The 23,074-nt window shown below is 39.5% G+C and overlaps 2 protein-coding genes, 1 long non-coding RNA gene and 2 other non-coding genes across 8 annotated transcripts in view; 3 read left to right on the top strand and 2 right to left on the bottom strand.

Annotated features, from left to right (window-relative positions):
- Positions 1–484: 484 nt before the first annotated feature.
- trnah-gug (transfer RNA histidin (anticodon GUG)) lies at positions 485–556 on the top strand. Its single transcript has one exon. It is a non-coding gene; the product is annotated as a tRNA-His (tRNA).
- Positions 557–1,076: 520 nt separating this feature from the next.
- On the top strand, positions 1,077–2,719 carry ebp (EBP cholestenol delta-isomerase). 2 transcript variants are annotated; one of them, XM_074682022.1, is made up of 5 exons: positions 1,077–1,206; positions 1,472–1,784; positions 1,870–1,906; positions 2,004–2,134; positions 2,216–2,719. In XM_074682022.1, exons 2-5 carry the CDS (start codon positions 1,475–1,477, stop codon positions 2,434–2,436), a joined length of 699 nt encoding a protein of 232 aa, XP_074538123.1. In that variant the 5' UTR covers positions 1,077–1,206; positions 1,472–1,474; the 3' UTR covers positions 2,437–2,719. The 2 variants fall into 2 exon arrangements, with proteins under 2 accessions (XP_074538123.1, XP_074538122.1); XM_074682021.1 differs by having other exon boundaries at positions 1,469–1,784.
- Positions 2,720–3,268: 549 nt separating this feature from the next.
- On the top strand, positions 3,269–3,341 carry trnaf-gaa (transfer RNA phenylalanine (anticodon GAA)). Its single transcript has one exon. It is a non-coding gene; the product is annotated as a tRNA-Phe (tRNA).
- Positions 3,288–6,286, bottom strand: fkbpl (FKBP prolyl isomerase like). Of its 2 annotated transcripts, none has more exons than XM_074681798.1 (4): positions 6,164–6,286; positions 5,295–5,459; positions 4,875–5,155; positions 3,288–4,334 (listed from the first exon to the last, which is right to left on the bottom strand). In XM_074681798.1, the coding sequence occupies exons 1-4, from the start codon at positions 6,237–6,239 to the stop codon at positions 3,690–3,692; spliced, it is 1,167 nt and encodes a 388-aa protein (XP_074537899.1). In that variant the 5' UTR covers positions 6,240–6,286; the 3' UTR covers positions 3,288–3,689. The 2 variants fall into 2 exon arrangements, with proteins under 2 accessions (XP_074537899.1, XP_074537900.1); XM_074681799.1 differs by having other exon boundaries at positions 5,295–5,435.
- Positions 6,287–8,131: 1,845 nt separating this feature from the next.
- LOC141799979 (uncharacterized) overlaps positions 8,132–23,074 on the bottom strand; it is a 50,916-nt gene continuing 35,973 nt past the window's right edge. The window contains exon 3 of one of the 2 annotated variants that reach the window (XR_012599276.1): positions 8,132–8,279. This is a non-coding gene — a long non-coding RNA (uncharacterized LOC141799979). The other variant, XR_012599277.1, reaches the window with a different exon arrangement.

Here is a 23,074-nt window from a genome sequence, read left to right as displayed (position 1 = left end):
TTCCACTTGCCTACAGGTCAAACAATGTAAAAAGAGGCTCAGTTTACCCCGCTCTCCCCTACCTGTATACCTGGGTAGTTTTGACTTGAAGTGACTTGACCTGTAGAGCTAACGAATATGTAGTATCAATAGTGATAGGAGTATTTATATAAATACTATATGCTACCCTTGGCATTACGTTTAAAAATGCTTTTGGAAAAGCTTGACCCTTAACGAAAGCTGAGTGTTTGGATTAACAAACACAGGCAAGAACACGATGTTTGTGTGTATTATTTTTACATCCGTAACCTAAGGGCGAGCTTAACTTCCTCGTGAACTAAGATGTTTGTATTTGTAACTTAAGGGGTGCCAAGATATCTGCAATTAAAACGTAAAGTTACACGTTGCTCAGACAAACCACTACAATAATATATCTCTAAGCGTTTTCACTGTTTGCCTTCATAATGTCTTGTCTGCACATCGTGCGCGTACCACCCGGTAGCATGCCGTGATCGTATAGTGGTTAGTACTCTGCGTTGTGGCCGCAGCAACCCCGGTTCGAATCCGGGTCACGGCAGGGATAAATCCCTGGCATGACTAGGGTGGCTGTTTTTTTTACTCGTTCTAAAACTTTATCAGCAACATTTTGCTTTAAAACAACATATTTTAATGAAACGTTGAATCAGCACTTAAACATAATTAGGATAGCAGTACATCTTTTTGCGAATGTTGATATTTTTATGAGCATGCTGTTTACATATTGAAATATTTCAAACGGTAACTGTAGCTCGATTTTTTCAGCATAGGAAGCCTACGCAAAAGCCAAGTGTATTAAGTGTTTTTTAATAATATAGGGCATAATAACAGCAGTTTTATTAGTTTACCCTGCACGGACTCAAATACTTCATTACCTGTGTCTCTCATGTGGGCGGCATTTTGAAATGAGAGACATTGGTGGTTGCCTCCATGTTCCGAGATGAAGAGCCAATCAACGGGCCAGTCGATCGCATGTGCCGCTAGTTCTATGCATACCGACGTCTGATTGGTGTTTGTATCTCCACTAACCACCGCCTACATTTTTTGAGTTCCGTGTTTGAGTTGATTTGACTGAGGTGGCGTATGGTGGAAAGAAGTGAAGTATTGATCTTAAAGTATATTTATACTTTTGCTTACTCTATTCAGTAGATAAATAAGACGTGGCTGTAAACCCATTTGGAGTCATTTCTGGTAAGAAGAGGGCACTTCATTCATGATTTTTCTTTAACACTTGCAGTTTTCTCAGAAAAACTTACCAGAATATTCTGTTTGTAATATTGAAACAAATTAATGTTTTGTTGAGTCACTGAAAGTGTAGCAGTAAAATATTATGCGGAATGTATGTATGTATTTATTAATGTTACATATGAGAGGTTATTAAACTATTATTATCAGTCCATAAAAAAAACTGATACAAATGTATCTGAATGTTGCTCTTTTACTTTTCATCAAGCAGATAATGGAAGAGGCAACAGCAAATGGAGTTCTTCATCCCTACTGGCCTCGGGACCTTCTGATTCCCAACTATGTTGCCAATAACCGATCAATGTCAGAGATACTGGTTTTCCTGTTTTCTGTGTCTGGCGTGTTTCTGCTTGTGACCTGGATCATTTCTGGAAAGAGAGGAGCCCATGGCAGTCTGAGTACCTTGAGGCGTCTGGCTGTGTGCTGGTTTGCTGTCTGTGGGTTTATCCATGGCGTCATTGAAGGCTGGTTCTCTCTTTATTATGATGTCATTCCAGGAGACCAGAGCTTCCTGTCACAGCTGTGTGAGTGCAGACAAGGCAGACAAATTAAGAAGTGTACACAATCTGTATGTGCTTTTCAAATAATGTCCTGTGTATACTTTTGCAGGGAAGGAGTACTCTAAAGGAGACAGTCGATATGTTATGTAGGTAACTTTTTGCACAGCACTATGCAGAACTATAGCACTAAAAAAAGCATCAATAACTTTAAAAACTTATATTGTTCTTGATTATGTTCTCTAGAGCGGATAACTTCACTGTGTGTATGGAGACCGTCACTGCATGGTTATGGGGCCCTCTCAGCTTTTGGGCTGTGTTTGCATTCTTGACCAACAAGCCCTACAGATTTGTTCTGCAGCTCATCATTTCACTGGGTAAGAGGGTATTCCAACATTTATCTGAGAAGCCTAATGATTGCCAGTGATGATGGTACTCACTACATAATCTGTTTCCAGGTCAGATGTACGGAGCGGTGCTTTACTTCTTCACAGAACACAGAGACGGTTATGCTCATAGCGAGTTGGGACACCCCATCTATTTCTGGTTTTACTTTGTGTTCTTGAATGGCCTGTGGATCATCATACCATTTGTGCTCATTGTGGATTCATGGAAACAGCTTTCAGCAGCACAGACACATGTTGACGTCACAAAGTCACACAAGTCTAAAAGAAACTGATAACTGGAAGAATGGGTGTTAAAGGACAAATACTACAGGAATTACAAGAAACCCAGAGTGAGAATAAGCACACATTGTGTAAATTTAAAACTCAATGTTTGAGATGCAGAACACTGAATGTTTAACTGTTTAAAGTTGCATGTACTTAAGTGCATTGTTTGATGTTTTTGCTTGTTGTGTCATGCCCCTTTTACATGGGAATACTGAAAACTGCCAATGAACAAAGACAATCCATTTGAAATTGCAACTTTTTCCTTGTGTTTATAACAATAAATCTGGTCTCACAGGCACCTATTGACCCTTTTTATTTGTTGTGTTTCTGTTGTGCACATTTTTGATGAATGGAAAAAAAGCTAGAAAAGTAGCCAACAAATTGAGATCAACAGTTTTTTTAAAGCGCTTTGACATAAGTTTTGTCAAATTCAAATACTAATTAAAAAATGATTGGCTGAATAATACTTTACATATAAACAACGCAATCGTTGAAATCATTTCAAATATATTCTGTGGAATACTGAAGGTCAAAATGAAGACGTATTGACTAGAAAAGAACACTAACATTTTTCGATCAGTTGCGCAACTTTAACCAACTTCATAGTTCAGGCAATGAGCTTATGCGCATCTCGTATTTAGTGACACCCCTGAACTCCTGCTGGACTACAAAACCAAGGGCTGGACGACTGGACGTTGGCACGAGCGCAACCATGGCGAACTACAGAGACCATAAAAGTTTCGCGAAATGAACTTCCGGTAGACAAATACCCGAACAATCTGTACACTATAACAACAGATTTGATTGAAAATGATTTTACATTCCAGTATCGTATCACCCGCCGAAATAGCTCAGTTGGGAGAGCGTTAGACTGAAGATCTAAAGGTCCCTGGTTCGATCCCGGGTTTCGGCATTTTGACGTCACTGTTTGTACATGAGCACCCGTGGGTGCCGAGTGCCGAGCCGCAGAGCACTACGGCGACCTGAAACTTGCTGACACCTGGTGGCCAAACACAGGCACTGCAGCGTTTCAGTCATGTTGAGCACATAAAACAGGATACAAACAGCACTCTTCACCTTCAAGCTTCTTCTGATGTCTTATTTTTGTTTTTGAATTAAAAACACTTAGGAGCAGTTTATTTACATACAAATGAAATTACCTGAGTTGAATGACTGAAGGAACATGTCCATTTATTTGGGAAACAAGGAAAGAAACAATTCTACAGACAATATAAAATAGTCATTTCATATCATTAGATCTTCAACTAAACATTTTGCTGAGTCTGAGTCCTAACTGTGTGTTTGTCTCCTTCTCTTTATTTGATATGTTTTTCAGTCCTTTCAAAGCAGCAGATGATTCAGGCTGTAGTTCCAGCAGTTTCCTAAATGCCTGCTTGGCCTCCTCCAACTCATTCACCATCTGACAGGCTTGTCCCAGACGGTACCAGGCTTTAGCACCGCCTGGATCCAGCTGAGTAGCTTTAGCTGCACTGGCTTTGGCCCGCTCTGGTTGGTCTAGCTTGAGCTGGCACAGGGAAAGGTTTGAGTGGAGCTCTGCCTTGGTGGTTTTGAACTCTCTGTCTGAAGGAAGATGCTGTGTTTTCTCACTAAAGTGCTTGTCTTTCTGCTCCTCTTCTTGCTCCTGTTTTTTCTCTGCCTCTCTAATGTGACCATAGAGAGTGATGAGCAGCTTTAGGGCCCGGCTATAGCTGTCTGCAGCTCCCCACACATCTCCACTCCTGAATCTCACTCCACCTCTGTCCTTGTGTGACTTCACCCATTCCCACTTTTCACCTGGAGACATCTCCCAGGATTCCTTGCCAGGTGTGAAAGATCTGAGCTCAACTGTGGCACACAAAGGTGTGTTTTGCTCATCTGGTGCATTCTCCATTGGAAACATCAGTATCTGAGGAGCAAAGCAGAACAATCAGATCTGCTTTACTTTCAGTTAACTGAAAAATTAAAGGGTTGTGATGATTGTGAGGTATAACTTGTAAACAAACAAGTCAAGTTCAGTGTTTTATATTGGTGAGCACTGTCAATTACTGGCCCAACTAAGACTTGAAGAACCAAATAGTCATGGTTTTGGTCACGGTTTCAAATGCTTTACAAACATATTTTTGCCCCTTTTAATCCAGAAAATGTTTAAAGTTTGAACCATAGATGATAGATACTGCACAGAAAACATATAGCCTCAAATTGACTTTCTTATTTTGACAAAAAACATCTTTTAACCATTTATACAGTAATATATCATAAATCTGACAAACTGAATACATCATAAACCCAGAGCATCCAAAGTTAAAGAAAACATATTGTTCAAGAACGTACATCATGTCAAGCAAGAAAACCTTTAAATATGTAAACACAACACCTAGATGAGCAATGACAACATACCTGATTACTGTGTTGAAACACAATATTATTGAACTATTTCAAGTCTTACCTCACATTTCTCTCCCGGTCTCATCCTCTCCACACATGCTTCTGTGATGTCACACTGACCCTCTCCGAGCCGTAGTGTTATCCAGTCACCCAATGGGACCTGCAGCACAGAGTCCTGACGCCTCAGGAAGGCTGTGGTTTCTGCATCTGTGACCTCTGTGGGAGATTGCTCAGGCTTATCACTCCTGTTTTCTGATGCTAGACCGTCTGCTTCATCCATGTTAGCTTTGAGCCGCACCAGGACATCACAAAGTGAACCCATCCTCGGGCTGTAACTGAGTGCTGGAATACACAAAGAAACATTTAATTCCTTTATTTTATTTAATTTTTAAAAAAGAAGAGTATGTGCGTATTCTTAAATTCAGACTGACAGTTGATTATTTATATCGCAAGAAAAACTGGGGAAAAAAAAACTACATACATGCATCAGAATTAGAGACGGCCTGCTGACTCCTCTCCCCTGTTTGCATTTGTTGGACTCTCCAGAGGCCTCTTGGGCAAACTGACACCCAGGAGGTGATGTCGCCACCGTCAGTGTCATCACCACTGCTGCGCAGCATTTCTGAAGGGTTACCACAATTCATTCCTGAGTTTGAGACAAAAGAAAAAGAAGTTGTGGGGGAAAGAATAAACAGAAAAAGTCTAGTGTCCCATAGACAACATAATTTACTGTGACTATGTTAACAAAAAAATAATAACACTCACATAAGAAGTAAAGTGTTAAAGAAATTTAAGAGACTGAAAGTTTCCTTTTTTGCCCTTTTTATGTTTCGTAACAATCCATTTCTCCTTAACACAGTTTACTGAATGCTTCACATTCATTGGCCGTTACTGTTTCAGTGACATGTATGATTCAACGTATTTCTGCGTATCCTAAGCATTGCCATCATTAATATCTGCAAAGACTGTCCCAAAGGTGATTTAGAGGTAGACTTTCAAATACAAAAACCAAGACTAATCAGACATTGACCAGTCGTGTGAAGTTAGTGACCCAAGCTAGCTGTGGGGACTAAGCGATTCAAATTCACGAAGCAAATGTAGTCGCCTGTGCAGTTTTTATCCGTTGAGACTTTCACTGAATTTTTCGTCGAGAACAGAATATAATGTGCTTCAAGGTACAGTTCATCTCATGTGAGTAAAATAATGTAATATATCAGGTGCTAACAAAGCAGTCTCATATAGCACAAGCCATGCCAGTACAAAACATCTTATTTTACGATCCTAGCCTGGTAATAATTTTTATTTGTCTTATTTTTTAGGACGTAAACTTAAGGTTAAGTTATACTTTACCTTGCACAAAAGTCTGACGGTAAGACTGATCTAACGCTCTATCATTTCCCCAACATTCAGACAGTAAACAAACCATTCAATCCACTTCTTCGCCACCTGCTGATACACGGCGCTGTCAAGCCAGTTTATTAGATACCAACGCCACCTACTGGACCGGAGGGTAAAATAAAATCATTCAGTGGTTCATATAATTAGGTTCTCCGTTCACACGCCTGCCAGTGCTGTACGCAGGATGAAATAACTCCACCATTTATTCTTAATTCTCCCACAGAAATCAAAACCTGTTCATAAAGTCGTCTTACCTCTCATGGTGACGACAAAAACAATGACACCGTGATCAAAGACATCATTAGCTTGAAATGAAGTTATGCTGGTAGAAGTAGACCGTTTACTCTTGTTGCTCTGTTAAATGTATTATAAGGGGATAAAATTCTACTAGCACGTACAACCGTGTGAGGTTATTTCAAAACATAAATGCGGTCCGTAAATATAATTTGGTGTGATTGTGTTTTTCCCATTCATTTCAAGAAGTTATTGTGAACCTTATTGAGTCCACACATTATTTAGGGAAATACATACAATACAATAAAAGGCTGGTCATATTAAAGCACATAATTTGACATGGCTCCTACAATATTATAACACAGCCAACATAATCAATAGATATCATTACACTGAGATTTTTTTGAATACAGATTTTTATCCATACCTTGAGAGCAGGGGCAAAGCTCACATAAAGGTAGATAGTAATCTACATCACATCCGTTTGATACCACCCACAAACAATCCCAGGTAACAACTTGCTCCACTAATAAGACTGCATCAAATTATTGTGATAGTGTATGTCATGTTCACATTAAAATATTAATTTAGGGAAATAATCAAGGGTTTGGGATAATACTAATCAGATTTTGTATTTGTAAATGAAACAAGTAAATCTTTTTACCTGTCTTTAAAAAAAGAGTGGTCGCCACAGAAATTATGTTATTCACATTATATCTTGTAATGCTCTTCTATGTCACTAGGAGGCAATGTCTAGCCACTATGTAAAGTTTGTATTCTTACAGACCAGGCAAAGCATTATTAAAATAGAGCACATTACATAAAAAATCGATGTGCAAAAAGCAAGTTAAAAAAAAAAAAATAAATAATAAAAAACACCATCATCATCAGCAACAACAAAACTGAAATAAGGTGACGTACCTTCAGATTAGATTGATATTTTGACCCAGTTTCAGTTATCTCAGACCCTGTTTTTTGTATTATTTGTATCATGATGCATGACAAACAGCTGCTCCCAAAAAGGTGGAGTAAGCTCTTAGCTGAACTTGTAGAGGTACTACTGATGATGAAAAACTTCTGAAAGATAATTTTCTTAACATCTTGAAATAGATTTAATGGGATAGTGTGAATAAATTAGTCAGACAGATATAGCATTGAGCTGGTAGAGTTTTTAGTAATGGAAATGCAGTCACAGTAAGTAAACATGCTTCATTTAATTAAACAGTGTAAGGATTAGATCATAATTTGGCAAGAAAGAAAAATCCACAACTGTTAAGAAACCATCTACGTTTTCATTTTTTTTCAATCTAATAGAATAAGTTTCTTTCCTTTACCCTTTTCTTACATTACAATATTCTAGTAATTCACATTCTGAATAGCATTCCTGCAGTATGTGATACTTAAATAGATACAGGTGCTCAGGAAGCTCAGCCATTTAAATATATGCATGGCATGAAAAAATACTTTTGGTATGAATAATGATTTATGACAAGATGAAGCAAGTAATGTGCTTCTTTATGTATCTCAAAGCCCTTTAAGAGTTTTTTTTTTCAACTCCACCCTTGTCTATTCCTCACAAACAAACCAGGACCATCACTGCTTTAATCCTCCTCCATGTGTTATCAATATCATCTCTTTCTCCTCTGATTCTCCCGCTGACCATCTCCTCCAAACCTCTTACCTTCCTCTTGGCTCCCTCGCCGGTCCCAGCTGGCCTCTTGTGAAACATCCCAGTGGGTAAGTTCAGAAGCACCAATCCCAGAACTGACGAAGGAGAGCTCCATGTTTGCCAGAGAGGAGCAACAACCTGCCAGAGGTTTGATCCTGGGAACAGCTGTGATCAGAGGGATAGATGGATGGATGTAGAAACAGAGGGGGATATGAAAAGATGGAGGAATTGTTTAGGAGGGAGAAAAAGATGAATGATAGACAGAAAGATATTGACTTGCGTGGAGACAGACCGAAAGCTAGAAAAGGGGCTGAAGATAGAAGTATAAAGAAAGATGGATATTGAAAAAGAAATATATTGAGACAGAGAAATGGGTTGATAGATTGATGCAGAGACAGAGAATAATAGAGGGTAACACATGAATAACGATAGAAACCTAAACAGAAAAAGGCAGGGGAAAGATCTTTTGATATAGCATGACAAAATATCAGAAATATAAAAGGCATCTGCAAAAGCTGGATAGTGGTGAAAAGATAGAGACAGAATAGACTGATACAGAGATGAACTGATATAGAGAGGAACAGAAATATAAAGAGAAAGGGGATGATATGTAAGGCTGTAATGATTGAGAGGCAAAAATGCAGTGGAGACAGATATATACAGAGCATTTGGAGGAAGGGTAACATCACAACAACTCAACCAAGGGGCAACATCCGGTTTAAAAAAATGAAGCCTATGTGGAAGTGTTAAAAGTCGCTGTTCATCGAGAATCTGCTTGAGGCTGGCTGCAGAAAGACCAAAAGTCATGTACACACCCAGCCAAAAAAAACTGACTTTTACGGCACTAAAAAACATATTTACAACCTGGTTAAAAAAAAAACAGCTTGGGTCTAAAACGCTGATTTCACTATCAGCACACACTGTACGGTAAGTGAATCTTTCTCTTACTCTGCGGTTAAGAAGTTATAGGATCCTTTGATTGTCCAATCAAAGACACAGCTCAGATCACGTAACCGACAGGCGCCTGTAAATGTTAGAAAAGAAGCTCAAAGCCTGTGTCATATCCAATATGGCTGCATCCACGGATTGGCTTCATTTCACAGTATCAGGAACAGACAGATGACGACTATGCTCATGTTTTCTACAGGCTATGAGCTCAACAAAGACATAATTTGTGGCCCAGCATGCCCCCTTTGCACCAAATTCAGAAGAGATGGCAGAGCAAGTGATACAAAATATTCTAAACATTAAAAAAACAGACACCTTGAATCTTGAAAATAGGTCTATAAATGGTAAAATTACAACAAAATTATAGTAATGGTGCTTGAGTTACATTATGGCAGCCTGTTAGCAGGCTAGCTAAGTAGCGTTGTGTTCTAGAGTGTTAAACACCTGATGATGTGAACAGGTGATCTTTTGCAGACTACATTGTGTCATCATGACATCACGGAGAGAATGATCTGAGTGAAGACAATCACTGGTTTCACACAACAGAACTGACAAAGATTTAAAGTCACATCACAGCGACTACTGACAAAAACTGCAAAAACTGCTCACTGACAGAGCAAAGGTGATAGACATTACTTTATCAGTCTGATGAATTCAAACATGAAATTTGCCTTCCCTATGGTAACGCGTGGCAGGTTACAATGAAGACAAACTTATTCCCTCACAAAATATTCACTTTCAGTTCTTCTAAAATTCTGCCTGTTTGTTTTCATAAAAGCAGTGGCAAGCTCGCCTGTAATCCCTCTATCGTACATTCCATAACACTTCCAGACAGTAACACACACACACACACACACACACACACACACACACACACACACACACACACACACACACACACACACACACACACACACACACACACGCATGTACAAACATAACCTCCATGACCTTGTGCCAGCCAGAGGCTAACTTGTAAACAGAGAGAGCCACACGACAGGGTGTTTACCCCTCACAGTGAGAGGGAGAGCTGCATACTACAACATATGTATGTTTGAGAGGGGTGTACACTTAAGCTCTGGCTGGTTTTACTTCCTCTGGGTTCTTAGATTTTTCTAGAAAGAGAGAGAGAGAACGACACCAGGCTCACGCTTCACCATGTATACTCAGCTTTATTACTCGTGGCTCCCAGATGATCGGATTTTATAAAAAGAAACTCGAATCAACCCTTCAATCATCAGCATTAAAGTCATGTTAGTTATTGACATCTTATACATTATTTTCCTTTTGTTCTGTGAAGAAAGGTGCTGTTCTGTACCAGCAAGATGCCAGCTCAGAGAAGTTTCTTTCATTGTGTTTTCCAGGTCAAGTGGGGATCAAGGCTGATCCTGAGGCTGAGGAGAGCCAAAGAAACAGTCAAAGAAATAGATCTAATAGGGCTAAAAGTATCCCTCCACGACTCATTGAACTGATGTGTATGGCATGTTTTATGTATCGTTGTCATGTTTTTTAGACTGATTACTAGATAAAACAAAGCCTGCTTTAGTGCAGAGCTTTGTGGTTGACACTGATTTCCAACAGAGTTGCACAAGCAGTGGAGTTTGCGTTTCGATTAGCAGTGATGGAGCAGGGTCTGCCAGGTCAGGGCTATTCATCTACATTACAATGTCATGATGAGATCGCTACAACTTCCAGTTCAGATCCCAGGGTATCAAGACATCAAGACAACAGACTGTTGCATCGTAATGTGAAAGTTTTACAAGAACATCTAAGTCTTATCAAAAAGTTAAGCTCACAGTGGACTGAAATTTGAAAGTGGTTGCAGTTAAAACAAACTGTGTCTTGATATTTCCCACTTCAAAAGCTAAACAACACATCCCAGCTTCTATTAGGGCTTTCAGATTGATTATAAAAGCATCTCTAGAAACAGAGCTGTTGTGATAATCAGGCAGCATCATTATGGCAGTCGAAGCCTGATCATTTAAGTAAAGACAGAAGAACTTTAGTGCCTAGATGAACATAAGGAAGCCGAGGATCGCAAGCTAGCAGCAACGATACTCTTAGCAAACAAACAAGGTTTTAATTCTTTTAAAAGAAACTGTTTTTTTCCCTTTACAAAGTAAGCTTGTTTTACATAAAAGGAGTTACCTCTGAAGATAATTTTACTCCTGAAATATCTTCAATAATGACCACTGAGGAAATCTCAACCCTAAAGAAATCCCAGGCACCCCACTCGCAAGCTAGCTAGCAGGGGAAGCAACAACTTCTGCTGTCTAGTCATTAAAGATAATTGTCAAAGATGCACATTTATAATAGAAACTGCTTTATTTGTCAATATTTAGTAGATATTAATCAATTTATTTAAGGAATAGATTAAAATGTAAGTAATTTTGAGTAAAATCCATATTACAACAAACAAATAAAGAAGCTTCGATTAATGCAAATGATCACATGGTCTTTTTGATGACACGTTTAATAGTTGAATTCAGGTAGCAGCTCCAAAATATCTTAGTTTTCATTATTATGTGTACTGTGTACTTTCAATGTGTTTTACTTCTAGTGTGTGTATGTGTTCTTCTACTGTGAATGATCGTTTTGAAATAAAAAATGAAAATCATTCCAACCTTTTCATGTTGACATTTGAACAAATAATTGTTTACAAGAGTTCGATTTAAAGATGAAACCTGTGGTATTGGTGGTTAAGTACTTCAGTTTTTCCCACCATTGAATATCACTGGTTAAATTGTCATCATACTTTAGTAGCACTTTGCTGTACGTCATGTAACTTGATGAAATGTGCTTCCTGGTACGAACATAAGTTCACAGTCTGTCCACATTTAAAATGCATTATGCTAATATGGGTGGGCCCACTAGCAATGAGCAGAATCTGGCATTAAGTCAGGCTAAATTTGTTTTATCTGGGGCATAAAGACAGTTAACCCCATTATATGGTTTCTCTTGGGGCTAGGTATAAAGTGGGACCTGCTCAGCCTGAGTAGGAACCCACTGAGGGGAGGAGATGGCTATCAAAAGCCACAGGGCAATGGGGGGACCATTTTTATCGCTACACATGCTGTAATGGAGTCTTCCTGTGAGGGGGCCTGAGGAGTTTCTTAGGACTGTGTTCTTTGTGTCTGTCCTGCGATCAGAGAAAGTCACTGTGGGCCATTAGACCTCTGCACGCATGCATGCAAGAACACATCTGGATATGTTCCACCCCAAACAGTCATAGCTTCACTCAGTCTGAGAGTCCATGTGGCCTTTTAATACCATTTGAGCACTTATAGATAAAGACAGTTAGACCATTTAGTAGAGTAAACCACCTCTGACTGACCACCATACACGCATACACCGAATTATCTGCCACCTGCTCATGCTACTCTGCTTACTTCATGAGTTTAATTTAAGAGCTAAGTCCTGTCAGATGTTAGTATACCCATTTCTGAACACATGATCCACAGTCAGATTTTAATAAAGGAAGCAGCAGAGCCTGTCACTATCACCAACATGTAGTCTTGTAGAGGGTTTATTGTTAAAAATTGGTAGAAATATCCATAAAGATTTTACAGCTGTGCTTAGGAGACATCTTGTCTGTCAGGCCTGAAGGATGCACAGAAGACTCGACACCACTTACACCTCTTTTAGAAGATAATTAAGAGATAGCAAGAAAGAACAAAAAAAGGAAAGAAAAGATAAATGTCATGATTCAAACTCACATGACCTTCTGTAAGTTACACAAGAGTTAGGTTTAGACTAGGGTCTGAGGTCTGTGTAGGAGGTTAGGGCTCTAATTCAGACCAGCCTTGAGTGAAAGTAGCTACTCTGAGGTCTGTTAGCTGTCATGTGTCTGTCTGTTACTCTTGCTGTGTCACGCAGGGCTCTCAGTAACCTGCCTGTGGTGGGACAAGTTGCACCAATAAGTGTGGTGTCAATAAAACTATTAAACTGCACCACCCTGACCCTTACCTGGACTGTTTGCCTGCAAGAGCAGAGTCCCCAATTAGATGTGTACTTTTGCAGCCAACAAAAATGGCAGCGAACCAAAACACGACTCCACTACAAGCCAAGTGGAGAACTGAAAACGAAGACCAGCTTGTTGAAGTATTCCCCCGCGGTCCTTCCTTTACATTATGTTTTCTGTTGTAAAGCAGAACCCATACCAAGACAGCAGTTTAAGAAAACACGTTTGTTAATCTTCTGATGTTGTGTTTCTGTGAGATATTGAGTCTGTGAAGTGCCGCTTTAAAACTGTTACCTTATACTTTAACATTACGGTCTGTCTGCCTTATGGGAATCACAAAGTGTGTGTATGCTCAGAGGATCATAATAATAAAAAAAAATACAGAACTATTCTCATGTCTCCCGTTGTCGTAGCTCTGGAATTTTGGATACATTGTAAAATGTCTTTGTCACTGTCAGAATTACTGTTTGACTTTTTCACCAACAGAAGGATCAGGATCTCCACTGAAACAACCATTTTGGTTCCCATAAATTCTCTGCTATCGGATCACTCCTGAACCCTGGGGAAAGCTTTGGGGCAGTGTGAGGATTGGGCTGAGACAGAAAAGGGCAGCCCACCCATCGCAGTCTAACATGCGGAGGGCAGATGTACAGGCGTGCGCGCTGGGTTCCTTTCAGAGTACAAAAGGTTGATCTAAATAAGACCCAGCTGATGTTGGTGTTTTTTTTTCCCCTCAGACCCAGCCCTCTCACTTTCTCTCACCCATCTTTGTAGGCCTCTTTAACTAATCCTCTCGCACTGTTTGACCTATGACATGGTGCCCATACTTTTTCATATCTCTCCACCCTCTTTTGTTCTGCTTGGAGCGGGTGTATGTGTGGCAGATCTCAGGGGAGCAGGTAAAGTATAAATCTATAGTAGTTCTGACATCTCACAGTCTCTGGTTTCCATTTGGTCCCATGCCCTGCAATCAGTCACTCCTCTACTCTCCTCCTTCCTGATCATTCCTGCTCATTGTTCTCATCGTGGAGACATTTGCAAAACCTTGTGAAGTTCCTCCTGCTGAAAAGTGAAATAATATCATGCACTGCACAAACACCCACGTCCTACATACTTTGATCGTCTTTTCCATTTTGGTATGCCTGGTAAGCAGTGGTGTTTACCTAAAGCACAGTTTTAATGATAACATGCACTGAGCAGCAGCACTGAGGGACAAGTTCCTACAAGGTTCTTTCAGCTCTGGTCGTATCAGCCTGATCATGAACCCCTTTAATGTGGACATGTGTTTCCCCTGCTTACAGCCTGCTGCAGGGCCACACACACACACACACACACACACACACACACACACACACACACACACACACACACACACACACACACACACACACACACACACACACACACACACACACACACACACACACACACACTGTTCATTTCAAAGTCCCACAGTGAGCAGGCCGATAAGGCAGTCAATCTATGGGATTTTCAAAAACCTTAAACTTGTTGCTAAAGCAGCCTCCTATAAACTCTGAGATAAATCTCAGAGCATAAAGCAGTATGAAACTAATAAGCCCCAATTTAAAAAACAATAGAATAAAAATCAAATTTTCATGATCAACATTTAAGAGTAGACAGTGGGTTAAAAGACACCTGTTCGACTTTCATGTAGACAAATGTTTTTGTTACATTTACTTCGGCAAAGCTGTTGTAATAATGTAATAATTAATGACACTACTCAGACTAAAAACAGAGGCCTCAGGACCAAACGACTCAGGACCAATCGGGTCATGTGTTAAACAGATGCATTTCTTTTACAAAGACATAGATTGGTAAACTAAGAATAAAAGTTTTGATTGATCTGCATCAAAATGACTGCAGGTTTCTGCTCTCTATGTAAAGTTTCTCAAGATAATTTAAATAAATAAACATGAATAGATATAAACAAATATGACTAACAAGAAAAGCAATTTTGTAAAAGACCAATTCAAACTAATAAATTTTCACATTGCTATTTTTCATGAATGTAAAACTGGTTCACGCAAAAATAGAAATGTATAATCAACATTTATCGACCTATGTTAGTTTTACCGATTAGTAAAGACAGAATTACCTCCTAGTTACCGTAAAGGAAGAAAAATCTGGAAAAGAAAGAGATCAGTTACGGTAGGATCCTGAAGGACAGTGAGAAAGCAGAACAGGAGACCACCAAAGAGGACCTCAGTGTGGATTAGAAGCACATGGTGAGACGTCCAGGCATTGCAACATTTGTGTGTGAGGATCAGGGCTGGTAGAGCAGGTCAGATGTGAATCAGGAGATTCACAGGGGGGGATGGGATTAAATATCTATGGTAGATATGACACAGATGTTATGGAATACTGACTAAGACCAGAAAATACCATAAATGTTTTAGGCTAACGTTATAGCATGACTGATTCTTGAAGGTTAATTATAAGATGACACCTGACTGGTAAATATTAGAGAAATATAAGTTCCATGAAGGATATCACAAAGTGAGAAATTTGTCATAGATGAACTTAAAAAAGAAAATAATGTTTATTTCCTTTACAACTTTACTGTATCTGCTGAGACAACCATTCTAGGATAACCATCTGTTAGAAAAATGCTAAAAGTGACCACTTCTAACTTTTGCAAAGCATTTTTAAAATGTCTGACACCTAGTTTTTAGCTAGTTGTAAAATACAACAGACTTAAATTAATATTGAATATCTTAAGGACTGACCAGCAAAGAGATTGACATACAGCTTTGTCGAGAGCAGTGGCGTTTTCTCCTGGAGGCCAAGGGAAGCCATGCCTCCTCTCTTTTTTTAGACTGTAGCCGTGATCTAATGAAAATACTCCTTTTCAACAGTTTCAATAATTCTTCTGTGTTTTGTCACTGTCATCTCTTCCTTATTTCTCTCCTCTAGTTATTGAGCATTTTACAATGTGTAAAACAGCGCCCTCATAAATGTTCTGTGGCGAATGCGTGGTGAAAATACGATACTGCACGCTGTTGTCCGCAAGGAAACCAAGCTGAGTTGGCGTCCCTTGGTGAAAAAAAAAAAAGAATAATTAACCAATCAGATGAGGCCGCGGTCATGACACTGCTCACCTGTGATTGGCCAATCAAGGGAAGCCCCCTCTCTCGTGAGGGTGTGATAGAGGTTGGGAGCTAACATGGAGGAGAATGGTACCCAGACACTGAGCTAACTGTTGAGCTTCTAGAATAAAATAGAATAGAATAGAATAGAATAGAAAGTTAAGCCTGGTTTAAACTTCTGCGTTGACTCTAGGTTATGTTGTAGAGGCCAATGCTATCATGAGCACCACGCACTTCTGTGTTTTTGAGTCTGCTTTGCTCTGCGTTACTCCACCTAAATGTAATTTGACAGTGTGATTTCTACGCTAGTTATATCTATAGCAATACTTCAAAACTTTGCAGGACTTTTTGTATGGGTGATTTAGCTCGAAAAAGTTCTCCTTCCACCAGCGCCTCAAGTATTTTGCAACAAGGTACAAAGAAAAAAAAGAAGTCCTGAAGCACTCCGATCCTCACCCTCTCCTGACACCTGGCAGCAACAGGCCAGGCATTGCTTCCAGGTCCTGAAAGTGGTCCAGAGGCTGATCTAAGCTCTGGTCTATCTTGAGTTGAGTCAGATCTCTAGAGACCAGGAGAGGGCCCCGCCATCACAGTCAGAGATAGTGGAGTTTACTGAGAGCCGACATAAGGGCAACATTTCACTCTGACAGTCCAGGACGAGAGCCAGCTCCACTGCCAGGGAGATGCCAACTTTTACTGGCCTTCAACAGCCGACCACAACACAACTATTGTTAAAATATGGCGTGAAATCGAGTGTTTTTCACCAAGAAAATGTTTTCTTTAGATACCGGCAGTCTCAAGCAGCTTTTTGACATCAGCTTGGCAATCACAAAGGTTTTTATATATGGATTCAACTGGTGTCACAGTTTCACACATTCAAGCCAGTGTGTTCAACAAAGGCATTAGATGATGCTAATGCTCAAACATCCATGACAAAAGCAGACACACACACACACACACACACACACACACACACACACACACACACACACACACACACACACACACACACACACACACACACACACACACACACGACTGCAATGTGCATTTACAGCAGCGATTCTTTCTTTTCTTAGCTCTGAACCACCGCTGTATGTGCTGTAGATATTACTCTGATATTACAGGTAATACAAAAGTTATTGGAGTGCCGTCCATCCCACCCAAGCTGACATCAAGATAGCGGTTTAGTCCAGGATTTAACCTGGCAGGAAATTGAAGGCCAGAGACGGACTCACAGGGCTGCAGAGTCTGTCAGACATGCCTTCCGGGCCTGGAGGAACACACAGGATGAGCCGACTTTGACCTCAGTGACTTTCAGACATGATCAGAACTCCAGACAATTGTAGAAATAATGATTAATTTCAGTCTTAAGGGGTAAAGAGATATGAAAGCCTCACAAACTAGCTTACTTTTCTGAATTCTGTTGTTTTACACTGCTACACAAATTACACAGTGATCACTGACTGTGAGGACAGCACATGGTTCAAGTGTGTGTGAGTCAGTGATCTCACTAACACCAGAAACGATGAGGATGACTCCTCAATCAATGAGTCAGGATATCAGTGAAGCATGCGTCACAGAGTGAACACTGATTTGTTTGGACGTCTGGCATGTGGCGGTAGTCTAATCACTTGTTTGTCCATGAGCGTCTGTTTATGTTACACTACATCCTGTGGATGAACCCATTGTAACATTCCTGTCTTAAACAGTAGCACAAATTAGCATTTTTTTCGCTGTGTGATACAACGGCATGATTCAACACACAAAATCTAGAGCCACCAGGTCGGGAGTAAAAACACAACTCTTTACTCATTTCCAGAAAATGTTTATATATGCAAGCTATTATTTATGACAAACTCTAAAAACAATTATCTCAATCATTTCGTATTTTACATTTAATTTGACCGTATCCAAATCTGTCTCATAAAAATTTTAAAAAGTGGATGAACAAGTTCATATTTAAAAAAACAGAAATATGATGACAGTCTTATTGTCCTCTACTCTGTTTCAGGTTTGTTATCAGTAAGCATGCTAAATTAAGCTACTGTGGTACAAAATACAGTTTAAACCATACTATAGAAAACAGAACAGCCATTACCTGAAGTGAAACCATTAGTTGTAGGGCTCCCCCTGGTGACAAACTGCAGTGTCAGTCCTGGGCCCCATTTACACAACAATGTTTTACGCAAAAAACGCAGTGAAAGAAAAAGAGGTGTTTATATGGAATGGCTGAGGGACTGAAAACGCTGTAGTAACCTTGCCAGGCCTGCAGTTGGAGCTATAACTGTCTTATCCAGAAGCATCTCCCACTAGACCTCCACCAAAGTAGAGTTGAGCGTTTTACAAAAAAATCCACACTGGAGGCTGTTTTCAAAGGCTTCAGTTTTAGGTCGGCTAAAATGCCGTTTCCGTGTAAACGTGAGGCCAAACCGCAACAATACTTTTGCATTTCATCTAGGGATGTCCCGATCTGATCAAGTGATCGGGATTGGATCAGGATCGGGGCATTTTTTAACGATCGGAGATCGGGGGAGACAGAATCGGAAAAGGCCTGGGGCCTTAGTTCTTGTTTTTAATTAAAATGTGTATAATAGAACATCATCATTCATTTTAGAATATAACTTTATTTGTCATTATAACAAGTACAACGATATTGCAAACAAGAAATTGCAACCTTATTGTCACACACATACAAGGTTATCTTGTGGTGCACCACTGAGAAGCTTTATTTTTATTTTGTTGATCCAATGCTGCACTAAGTGGAGGAAAAAAGCTATATCCATGTTGGCTAGAATGATACCTTCATTTAAATCACATAAAAAAAAACTCAAAGGACAACTTGTAGGAGTTTTTTTCTTTTCTTTTTTCTTAATACATTGCTGAAAGATCGGATCGGGAAATACTGGGATCGGCAGATACTCAAAATAAAAAAATCTGAATCGGATCGGGAATCGGATCGGGAGCAAAAAAAAGGTGATCGGGACATCCCTAATTTCATCCTAAACCATTGTCTTGTAAACGGCCCCTTAAAGTCCACCTCCTGGAACGTGGTTCAAACTAGAAAAATAAAACTTTGGTGACTGACTGACAGCTATGCTGACAAATGTCAGATACAGTGTTCTCCGATGGATCAGCAGAATACAGAAGGAATGGTGAAATCAAAAGTAACAAATACTCACACAAGAGTCACTGAAAGTTCCTTAAGTCCACTTCAAACCAACACAAGAAACCATCCTGCTGCTGCTGTGCACGGGCTTGACCTACTGGATCATTAACCTCACATCACATGCTGTGATTGGTGGAAACGGTGTGGCGCTAGTCCCACGGCTCCACCATCCAGACCTTTTTATTTTGTGTGGCATGCCTTGGTTCCAACAGTGCAATATGTCAGCACCCATCAGTGTGGTATTTTGGCTTCACATTTCACAACGGGAGGAGAAGGAGGAAAGATGTTTAATCAATGTAACAATCAATGGATTAAACTCAGTATCATCGCTGCAGAGATGTTGCCAGGCTTGTGTTTTTGTCAGTTTAGAGCCATCCTTTTAGTCCTCTAACTTAAAGCTAATGACTATCTGGGATGTCAAAACTTACTTGATTTATTATATAAATAAAATGTGTTTATAAATCTGTCAGTTGAATAACTGGTGAACTTTGTAAAAAAAAAACATCTCAACTCCAGTGGTGTTAAAAAAAAGAGAAACTGAAAACAATATCAAATAAAAAAAACCCTAAATATTCTACTTTCATAAGTGGGTTAAATTTAAAAAGAAGATAGTGATTTTTTATATGACCATGCAAAGAAAGTCAACATTTGTTCTCATTTATATGCATCTTTATAAAATGGTTGTTTTACTGACATTTGTAGAAATACAGTCTGTAACCAGAAAACAGCTTTGAAATTAACTGCCTCTGTTATTGACACCGCCGCTCTCACTCAGACATATTAACCAGGTCCAGGCAGACAGGTATCCACAGGGTTTTATGGGTTTAGTATTTTGTATAGAGTCTGTATATGGTTTGTTGTTTGTGTTTGTGCCAGGAGTATTAGTCCCTGTCTGAGCCCCTTGATGTCTGCTGAATTCACTGGAGCGCTGGGTACTGGATAGACTGGTGGGGGTGACCACCATGCTGGAGTCCTACCTCCCAGTGTGTGTGTGTGTGTGTGTGTGTGTGTGTGTGTGTGTGTGTGTGTGTGTGTGTGTGTGTGTGTGTGTGTGTGTGTGTGTGTGTCTCCAGTGCAGAATGCCTGGGACAAAACCACATTTGATTTTTATACGCTTGTGGCTAACAGAAGCCAGATGCAGCTGCCTCTGGGGAGCTTACCATTGAAACAACCATTTACTTCTCTTTTTCACTCTCTTTAATGAGATGTGAGCATGCATGTTTTAACACACACACACACACACACATTATATGTGTGAAAATCCATTTATATAAAATGAGCTACAAAAGCAGTCACAGTAGTTTAGCTTGCTTGCTTGTTTGGCCGAACCAGGAGCAGGATGTGTTCAGATGGCAGGGTTTGAGAGAGAAGAGATCTGGGATTTCATAACAGAAAGATAAATGAGAAACAATAGATCAGGGTGTCAGAGGTCTGAGGACTTGCAGTTCTCTGGATGCTCTGCCTGGCCCTGAGACACATCATGAGGCCTAAGAGAGAGGTGAAGTAAGATCAGAGCACACACTTTCTCTCACAGAGACTGAAAAGAAACAGGCACACCGATGGTGAAAATATTTCTGAAAAATAATCCTGGCATGGTGATTGCAGTGGATTCATCAGCTCATTTAAAGTAATGACAAATAGGATATTAAATTACTGCACAGCAGTTTTTCAGCTGTTGTCCTCTGAACAAACACATAGATGAGTATTGAAAAAGATCAGAGAGAATCAGAGCAGCGATTGGGCAAGAAGGGAGAGTGTTAATTGAAAGCGAATGTGTCTGTGCTGGCTGCTGGTCAGAGATGGGCTGAGGTCCCAGTTGGCTTTCACTTCAAAGACCTTACCCGCCTGTCTTGAGCGCACCTGCAGCCGGTTAAACCCTGCTCTCATCACTCAGGGCGTGGAGGGACCTTTCTACAACTTCGAGCCCTCAGCACAAAGACATTTGCCAAAGAGCAGTAATGGCCCGCGCTCAGGAATTCAACCTTAAACACTAGGTAGCCACACTACTTTCACTGCAGACTTGAGCGCCAATCATACAGGGTTTGTAGTCACAGAACATTAGACAGGAGAAACCCCTAAAGGAACACACACACACACACACACACACACACACACACAGACACACACACACACACACACACACACACACACACACACACACACACACAGTCTGTGCCACCCTCATCATGTCACACACAGGGATCATTTTAACTAACACACCCATGTCTTAGCTGAAGGAATCAACTGACCAGGAAAAATGTTAACTTCAGGGAATACTTTTTTTTCTCTGATCATATTGTAAAAAAGAAAAAAAAGGTCTCAATATATCCTTTTCTAAATTTTAATGGGCTTTAAATCTCTCCATTTAAAAAGCAAAAGTTAAATGGTAAATAGAAATACAACTACATTCTCTTTCAATCAAGGGATTTTTGTGTCCAAATATATCCATATAAATCAGACACTGATTCAGTTTTTACCTGGAAATAATAGGTGTGCTTACTAGAATCTCTGATTGTAATCAATAATCATCTTGCTAAACACAAGTAGAAATATATTTTTTTTGTCAATAATGCCTAATTTTGAACAACTAAAAGCATTTTAAGCTTCTGTCCTTGAGTTTAATGTACATGTGCAGGAGTATGTTTTGTTCTTACTGGAAAGTAACTCAGGATTGAAGAGAACAAGGGTGGTTCAGTGTGGCTCCAACAATGTCACTGACTTTGGGTTAAACTGTTACGATGTCACATATGGAAAGAAAAAAAGAAGAAGGTGGAGAAAAGTAATTGGACAGCATTTCACCCAAAAATGGGATTTTTCAGAATACTTCACTCAAAGAAATATTAAGCTGCATCTGAAAGCATCTCTACACAATCATTTTCACCATGTCATACTGTTCTGGCTTTTATGAGATGTATTCTTAACTTGTCATTGTCTTATTATTTTCTTATTGCCTTCTTACCATCTTGCATTTTTTTTCCTACTTCCACTGTTGTGTTGTGTCATGTTATTTATTTATTATTTAATTAAAGTTTTGTTCTTTGCTTCAGTTTTTACTCTGTTTTATGTTTTTTTTATTGTTGAATCTATATGTATTCATTATTATTTTCATTTTAATATCATTTGTACTAGTTTACTTTAATTATTTTGACCAACCTAACATTATTTAGCTTTTTGAACTTTTGTTTTTTTCTGTTATCATCATAAACTTTATTTCCTCTATCTGGGTCTCAGTCTGTATTTTTGGGTTCTTGTACTACCTGGGCTCTCTTCTCCTGCCATTGAGTTCAGCCTTTTATTCACTATTTGTTTGATGATTTATTATTATTACTTTAATTACTGTATCTGTTTTGTTTTAGGACAATGCTGCAAAAGTACTTTATAAACCAATGTTTTTAAAGGCGCTATATAAATAAAGTTATTATCATTTACCCAGCCCGTGTGAGGGACAAAAATCTACAATGTGTGATGGTGAGATTGAGATATGTTCATACATACAAACATGCTTGCCATTCTGTAAGTAAGTAGGTTTTACCCCTAAAATCAACGCAGCACAACGCTATTTTACTCCAATGCCACACTCACAGTTGACAGCAGAATAACTGTGTGACTATCAGACCGATACGCTCCAGGTTGTAAGTCAACCAGACAATCTGACCTGTATTTGTCATGTTACACTTTCAGATGGACTGGATACTAAAACGATGATGAACAGCAAATATGTATGTGTTTCATTTCTGTCCATCAACTTGGCTATTAGGTTGTTATGTGAGGAATA

This window comes from Halichoeres trimaculatus, unplaced genomic scaffold (assembly GCF_033239565.1).
Source record: "Halichoeres trimaculatus isolate MK-OKI-2021-1 unplaced genomic scaffold, fHalTri1.1 fHalTri1_scaffold_11, whole genome shotgun sequence".
Taxonomy (NCBI): Eukaryota; Metazoa; Chordata; class Actinopteri; order Labriformes; family Labridae; genus Halichoeres; species Halichoeres trimaculatus.
Note: the sequence above shows the minus strand (reverse complement) of the source record. Positions and strands in the feature narration are given on the sequence as shown.

What these genes read in the sequence shown, in the direction of transcription:
- ebp (XM_074682022.1), top strand. Translation starts at nt 1,475, where the DNA reads ATGGAAGAGGCAACAGCAAATGGAGTTCTTCATCCCTACTGGCCTCGG. An exon ending in GGAGACAGTCGATATGTTAT is followed by an intron (nt 1,907 to 2,003) that starts GTAGGTAACTTT and finishes TATGTTCTCTAG; the next exon opens with AGCGGATAACTTCACTGTGT. An exon ending in GCAGCTCATCATTTCACTGG is followed by an intron (nt 2,135 to 2,215) that starts GTAAGAGGGTAT and finishes ATCTGTTTCCAG; the next exon opens with GTCAGATGTACGGAGCGGTG.
- fkbpl (XM_074681798.1), bottom strand. Translation starts at nt 6,239, where the DNA reads ATGGTTTGTTTACTGTCTGAATGTTGGGGAAATGATAGAGCGTTAGAT. An exon ending in CCGTCAGACTTTTGTGCAAG is followed by an intron (nt 5,460 to 6,163) that starts GTAAAGTATAAC and finishes TCTCAAACTCAG; the next exon opens with GAATGAATTGTGGTAACCCT. An exon ending in GACCGGGAGAGAAATGTGAG is followed by an intron (nt 4,335 to 4,874) that starts GTAAGACTTGAA and finishes TTTGCTCCTCAG; the next exon opens with ATACTGATGTTTCCAATGGA.